We start from the raw sequence: 7,896 nt of genomic DNA on the forward strand, positions 1-7,896 counted from the left end.
TTTATTATCTTACCATTCTGGCCGCACGCATTTCCATCATGAAAGATTCCTGTGAATTTCTAACAGGTGGATCATTCACCTGAGGAAAGAAGAAGGCTAAGTTTGAATTAAGAATTCCAAACATGTGATGATTCAATCAAGAAGATCAAGCAGATAGACCACCAAAGAGAATTACAAGACAAAGGGAAGAATGTTACCCTAGAGACATTGACAAGGTGAGTGAAATTGTCAACAATGTTGGCTATATCGGTTTCCACTCTTTGGAGAAGCAGTTTCTGTTTCTGAGCTGCCGCCGCTGCAGCTGCCGCGGTGGGGCCAATTCCACCACCAATGCCTTTGTTCATAATAATAGAATGAGAATTGAATCAGTTCTGCAATGGCACCAAGGTGATTGGAAAGAAAGAGAATTAGAAACGTTGGGGAAGAAGAATGTAACACCTCCAAATTTAAAACTAAACTAGGGAACATTGACAAATTTTACTCCTTGACTAACTCTACTATCTATGATGCTTTAGAAATTTCGGCAACATGACAACGAAACCATAAACACTACAAACTTACAGATCACCAGATAAACAATTTGAAGTTTTTAACTTCAAATCCAATCAAGAAAACTAATCTTCAAAACACTTTCTAACCAGGCTCAGCAAGACTTTCCAAATTCTAACATGTAACATAACTAACCAATTCAAACTAAAGTCAAACTCAAACCAATCCTCAAAACAAAATAAAGAACCTAGTCTATACAACCACCCAAATTCAAGGGAAACCACAACAAAATTAAAAACGAAAATAGGATTTCAACTCCCAGAAAGTTCTTAAACAAAATAAATTTAAAAGGCATCCTAATAGTCAATCTTTCTCAAAATTATAAAGGGGAAAAAAACCTCCTAAAATAATAAAATCAAGGTGTAATCTTAACCAAAGCAACGTTAAATCTCAATCCAAACACTTTGAATCAAGTCCAAACTACGATCAAAGAGTTTCCAAGGATTATAAATCATTTCACAGCACCTTTAAAATAGAGCTGTGACGCCTAAAACTCCCCAATATCGACTTGGATCGTCGCTGGAAAGTGACCAAATAGTTTGGAAACTACTATGAACCCAAAACGACTCGAATCTTGCTGGTTGGTATCGGAAAACGCTTAATCCTACATATTTGAAGCCATTAAATCTGAGATTGAATGAGAGTGGGTCTTTACCGAACCTCGTCAAAAAGGGAGAAAACCGCTGCTGGAAACGTCGTCGCTGAGAGTTTGTCGAAGCTGCGGTCTTGTCGTCTGTGGTCGGAGATAACCGGCGTTGCCGTCGTTACAAAGACGCACCACAGAGGCAGATGCAACCCTAGACAATCATTGGAATTCAAACATAGAGATGGGCTTGGATAAGGGTGCTCAATGGGCTGTTACAAAAACCTAGCCCACCAAAAAGAGAAAATCAACCCCCACACTTATACGGTTAAATTTGGTTTAATTTTTTAAATCATTACTAAAAAAATATTAACAAGAAAGTTAGAGATAAAAATAAGTATCTATAGACTTAATTTTTAAGAACAAAAAAAAAAAAACCGTATAGTTAATAAATGGTGCGATCTTAGTTGTTTGTTTTCTATTTTCTGTTTTTTTATTATTCAAAAACAAGTTACGCTTGTCAGTTTGCCTTACATTAGTTATGAAAACCTTTGTGACCTTTTAACCTAATAACTAGGTCATCATAGAAGGAAAAAAAGTGTACTAAAATGTTGGAATGAAATTCATTTTATGATGTTTGATGTTGTTACATTACAAATTTATGTGAAAGAAGTGAAAACATATGTTTAATTTACAAATTTGACTTGAGAAAATTAAATTTATCTTTATTTCTAGTTTGAGATTGAGTTTAGTTGAAAAATAATTTAAAGTTGTTTGGTTATTAATAAGTATTAAAAGTTTGACTATAACAAGATTCATATAATTTGAAGTGACAATTCTATTAAAATTAATCGGTAATAAATTTGATGAGTTATATCTTTTTGAGTTTGACAAATTATTACTCAATTACATTGGATAATAAAATTTATCATGTTTCTTCACATTAAAAAGTTGTTTTAAACAAACTAATCAATCATAGAATTTTGAGTGATTTAATATATATATATCAAAAAATAATGCGAACAAGAATAATCTTAGGATAGAATATGAAAACAAAGCAAATATACCAAAGTAGGGGGAAAAAAGCAAGGGAAAAATATGATTTGTGAACAAGTGGCATTATTTGCCTAGACTCTAGAGCTTTAAAGGAGAAAGCTATAAAGACCATACGTATCAATGTCAATGGCCTTTTAGCATTTGTTCATTTATATTCTCTTTCCCTTTAAATTTCACACCAATCGTTATTTAATTCCTCATATGAAACTTCTTACTTGTGCTCTACTCTCTCACATTCATTACCTTCATGAATGTCAATAGTAACATGATGTGAGTGGCAATTACAATTTGATTCACCCACTTTCTTTGAAGAATTTTCATTACTCTCTTTCTCACATTGATTTGAATGGTTGTAATAAAATTTATGTTCTTTCTCATGAGCCACATTAGTTTCCTCACACTCATCACTACATTGATGATTCTTCTTTTGGTTCACTTCAGAATTTTCTCTATCGTGATCTTGAGGAAGTTCAATTTTATAATGTTTATGGACATGATTATTCTCTCGACTAGAGGATTGATCATCAGCAACATGGCATCGATGATGATGATGATGATGATGATGATCGTGATGATGACTAGACAATCGAGTGTTACCACCATCGCATCGCTGTCCATATTTTGTCAAGCATGGTTTGGAAGATTTGCAACATTTCTCTCCATGTTTGTGATTAATTCCTCTCAAAAGGAGCATGCTGTTCAAGATAACCAATAGGCAAGTACCAACATCGGCGAGGACTGCCGCCCAGACTAGGGGATGTCCGGCGAATGCCAGGCCGAGGATTGCAGTCTTCGTACTGATTGACAAAATGACATTTTGAACTACTTTTTTATGGAATTTCTTAGCTAGCTTAATAGTTTTTGGAATTTTTCTCATGTCATTTGACATTAAAATCACATTCCCAGTTTCAGTGGCCAATGCTGAACCTGAAACACCCATTGATATGCCAATATCAGCAGTGACTAATGCTGGGGTATCATTTAAGCCGTCTCCAACCATGGCAATTATTGCTCCATCCTCTTTAAAGTCTTTTATTATATTGGCTTTCTCCTTTGGTAGAAGTTCCGAATGGATTATGTCGAGCGCATTCCCGAGCTGCAAATAACACGTTGTTACAAAAATTCACGTTAAAATTAGAAGTTTCATTTAGATCACCTTTAAATTCAAAAACTTAAAAAGATATGTGAGAGGCATAAAAGAAATATATGAAGTAAAATAAATCGGTTGCTGTTAATAACAAATGGTTAAAAAATAATATTACAAGAGTTTGAAATCTACTATTTGAAATATAAAATATATGCGAGAAGCATAAAAGGAATATGAAGTAAAAACCTGTTCTTGGGCGTGCATGGCAGCTGCATTACAATCTCCGGTGAGCATAGCTGTTTTAATACCAAAACTCTTAATCTCCTCGATCGCTTCTTTAACTCCCGAACGACAAGAATCCGAAAGACCGAAGGATCCAATTATTGTCCCCCCACAAAATACATATCCGAGCGTTTGCTCTTGTTTTGTTTCATCATCAAAGCTCAAATCTGAAGAAATTAAATTTAGACCGAAAAATAATTAAGATTTTGAAAACCTAACGTTTTCAATTATATAAGCAACTTTGGATAACAATTTCATGAAGTTATTTTCTATAGCTATTCTCGTGATCAATTTATTTTCAAGAAGATTGAGAAAGAGGTGAAAAGGGTTTAATCGTAGACCTGGTGTGTAACCAGCTCTAACAGCAATTTTTCTACTTCCAATGTAAATATCATTTCCATCTATCTTCCCCCGAACACCTTCTCCTGGAAAATTTTCAAATTCCTCAACGTTTTTGGGTTTAAGATCAATAGAAAGCAACTTTCCATGGTTGACTAGGGCAGCTGCCATTGGATGGCTTGATTTGCTCTCAATGCTTGAAACCCTAATTTACACAATTCAATCAATAACACCTTCATTATGTTTCCTCTATAAAAAAAAAATACATTTTAAGACGTTGTTTAGTAATCATTTAATTTTATTGTTTCTAATTTTTAAACAAATGTGTTTATTTCCTCCCAATTTTTTAATACGATTTTTATATTTGCTAAGTAAAAGAGTTGAATTATTAGCCAATTCAAAAAAACAAAAATAATTTTTTAAAGACTATTTTGTTAGTTTTTAAAACTTAGATAACGAATGCTTATAAGCTTATTTTTTAAACCCAAAAATAAAAAACCAGATGGTTATCAAATAGAACCTTGTTTTTTGGTTTTTTTGTTTAGGTAAAGTATGCTTATAAATACAATCACTATCACCATTTTTTTCTTTTTTCTTTTTTATTATTGTTATTATTATTTTTTTTTTTTTTTTTGATATCCACTTTCCCCTAATTAATGGTTTAAAAAATTGTTAAAAATTGAAAACTAATCAAAAAGCATATTTTTGTCTTTACAATAAATGTGAGAACTATATATTATGAAATCTAGAAGAAACAAGCCTAATTTTCGAAAATAGGGAAACTAAAAACAAAATCATTACATAACAATGCATAAATTTTTAAAACACTCTACTTAAATTTTGAAAACATAAGTAAAAAGTGAAAAAACTCTTAGGTATCTTAAAGTTTTTATAAGCTCAATTTTAAAAAACCAAATGTTTATAATCAAATCATCAATAAATACACTTACTAGCTCATTTAAACAAAATGAAAATTCTTTAAAGGTTAGAGAGGAAATCGAAAAATAAACATTATTAGAAATTAGAGGATAAAGTTTTTGTGGAAATACCAATGGAGCAAGGTGTGGAAGCTAATATCGTCTCTTAGAGCTTGAAAATGTGTTACAACAAATTCACCTCTGGTGATTGTGCCAGTTTTATCAAATGCCATAACCTTAACCTTTGCAAGAACTTCAAGGTGGTCGCCGCCTTTGATCAAAACTCCGGCCATGGCGGCCTTCGTAAGGGCGCAAAAGGCAGCGACCGGGGTCGAGAGGATTAGGGCACAAGGACATGCACTCACTAAAACCACCAAAGCTAAGTGAAGCCAATGGCTGAGATTATGAACTCTTAATGCAGCTGGAATGGCTGCTAGACAAGCTGAAATGATAACAACAGCTGCAAACAAAACACATGCAAGAAGAAAGAACACGAAGTAAACAACAAATGAAGGTGTTTAGATTGAAAATGCTAAAAGTGATGGCTTTGGATTCTTTTTATGCTTATTAGGCTGCAAAAAGAAGGTGAATATAAGATGGTAAAATGAGAATTCATGTGAAAAGAGTTGTAATTTTTCATTTGTACTCTCGCTGAGTTCACTTTCAATAAATCTTAAAATTAGTCCAATACACAATTAGTCTAGTAACATTTTCTTTATAAATTGTGAAAACATATTTACGGTCTATTTTTCTTATATAAAGCATATTATTATTATATTTCAATAAAATTAATCTTAAAGGAGTAGATTTAAACTTTATTGAAAGTACAATTAAGATGCGATAATTGAAATTATATGAATTAAAATATAATGGAACTCAAAATACAAAGATCAAAGTGATATTATAACTCTTTTTTCTTTCTTTGAATTTGGATAATTAACTCATTTTGGTTCCAAGTTTTGAGAAATATTATTTGAATAAAACATATAATTAGATAAATATAGAGTTTCATTTGCAAAAACCAATTGACAACGAGAAAAAAAATAACTTAGGTATCTTACAAAGATTGTAAGGCCTCTCTACACTTTTATTTTTCTTTTTGTCCCAACATGTAGGGTGGACGAATTGAACCCAAAACTTTTGATGCATTATGCCAATTGAGCAATTTTTGGGAGCACCAAAATGTTTGATTTTATTGTTTTTAATTTAAGAAAATAAAATCAAATCGCCCTTAGTTGGATTTAGATTTTTTTAAAAAATATATATAGGATGAAAATCAAGATTTCAAAATTCACTCTAATTTGTCTCCTATTTTTTAAATTAAAAAGTTAATTATATAAAGTTAGAAAGATAAAAAAATCTAGAACAATTTGAACAATTTTTGGGAGCACCAAAATGTTTCATCTCTCAAAATTATTGTTCAAAGTCCGAAGTATAATTTTGTGTTAATTATTATTACCTGGGGTGTAATATTTGGCACATTCATCAATGAATCTCTGAGTTTTTGATTTGTTATTTTGAGCTTCTTCTACAAGCTCAGCCATTTTTGCCACCACACAGTCCTCAGCCACAGCTGTAGTTCGAACACTAATATAACCTACGCTAGAAAACATCAAATGAAACAACTTAAATTAAAAAGCACGTTGTTGTGCCGAAATATAATAAGAAAAATATTTAGGTGTATCCAAGTTGCATTTGTATTTATATATCCCATCAAATTGTCCATCGTAATTTGTTATGTGGCAAATTCTTCACACGTCTTTTTTGAAATATCTTAAACTTCTTTTTATGTGTATGGTAAGAATGAGATGTATAAAATAGACGATAATCCTCGATGTAACTAAATATTACCTATAATTACATCGAAAGGAGAAAGCTTTAAACACTAAAAGTAAAATTGTCTTAACTATTTATATATATTTGAGGAAATGTTTGTGTGGGGGGCTAAATTATTAAAAACAAAAATCCTAACTAAACTTTGCTTTTTTTTAAATAAAATATTAAAAAAAAAAGTTGAATGCTACGTTTGACCTCCAAAAAACAAAAAAAGAAAGAAAGAAAAGAAAGCCCTTTGAAATATAAATCTATTAGTAGAATCTTGGATTCAAAAATTGAGATTTGAAGCTAGTGTGATGGTGTCATACTTTTTCAACTACCAAAATCTAACTAATTGGTACTTTGAAATGGTAATTATGGAACATTTATGAAATATTAAAGAATAATATTGCAATTCTATGAGAATAGTATGTTTTGGTTTAAATATTATTTTAATTTTTATACGTTTGGTTTTTCTTCATTTTAGTCTTTGTACTCTCAAAATGTTTATTTTAGTCTCTTATAATTTCAACTTTGCTTCAACAGATCATTTTTGTTTGTTTTATTTTTAAGAGACCAAATTGATCGATTTTTAAAATTTTAATAACTAAAATGAATTAAATCCTAAAAATATAGGGACGAAAATGATATTTAAACCTAACTAAAATTTTAGAACAAAAGAAAAAGTGGAGAATAGTATTAATTACCATTTAAGTTGATGGTACCGGCCAAACAAGAGAATCTTTGTGTTTGGAACTGGGAAAGTTTCTTCCAGTCAAAGTTTTTTCATCAACTTCACTTTTGCCTCTATAACAATACCATCAATGGGAATAACTTCTCCAGCCTTCACAGCCAACACACTGTTTAATTTCACCTCTTTTGCTCACACAATCTCTCCAGTTTCAGCTATAATGCTTTTTGAGGGGCTAAGCTCATCAATGAAACATTGCAGCATTGGCCTATGAGTGGAAATTCCATTTTCATTTAGATTTGCAACTCGTTTGCTAACCATTTATGTTTTTTTTTTTTTTAATTTTTGAAAAAGGTTATCGCATTTGGTAGTACTTTTAGAAATAATAATTAAGTGTATAGTAACATTTTTAAATAGTTACAAATATAGCAAATCTATCGGTGAAATACTCTATCGCTGTAGAATATGGTATATTATTGATAGATCTTATTATTGATTTAGTCTATCATTGTTAGACTGCGAAAACAGACTTTAAATTTTGTTATATCTATAAATTGTTTTGTATTGTGCTATTATT

At 31.0% G+C, this 7,896-nt stretch overlaps 1 protein-coding gene and 1 long non-coding RNA gene across 2 annotated transcripts in view; both read right to left on the minus strand.

Annotated features, from left to right (window-relative positions):
* LOC120080560 lies at window positions 1-1,198 on the minus strand. The gene is made up of 3 exons (XR_005482550.1): window positions 1,015-1,198; window positions 198-371; window positions 1-79 (listed from the first exon to the last, which is right to left on the minus strand). It is a non-coding gene; the product is annotated as an uncharacterized LOC120080560 (long non-coding RNA).
* Window positions 1,199-2,130: 932 nt separating this feature from the next.
* The window catches only part of LOC120080559 (putative inactive cadmium/zinc-transporting ATPase HMA3), an 11,269-nt gene continuing 5,503 nt past the window's right edge, over window positions 2,131-7,896 (minus strand). The window contains 7 exon segments of the mRNA XM_039035257.1: window positions 2,131-3,284; window positions 3,522-3,724; window positions 3,899-4,101; window positions 4,946-5,273; window positions 6,273-6,410; window positions 7,336-7,356; window positions 7,359-7,433. Coding sequence (XP_038891185.1) covers window positions 2,400-3,284; window positions 3,522-3,724; window positions 3,899-4,101; window positions 4,946-5,273; window positions 6,273-6,410; window positions 7,336-7,356; window positions 7,359-7,433 — 1,853 coding nt within the window. The 3' untranslated portion in view covers window positions 2,131-2,399.

The sequence above is a fragment of the Benincasa hispida genome, chromosome 6 (genome assembly GCF_009727055.1).
Source record: "Benincasa hispida cultivar B227 chromosome 6, ASM972705v1, whole genome shotgun sequence".
In the NCBI taxonomy this organism is placed as follows: Eukaryota; Viridiplantae; Streptophyta; class Magnoliopsida; order Cucurbitales; family Cucurbitaceae; genus Benincasa; species Benincasa hispida.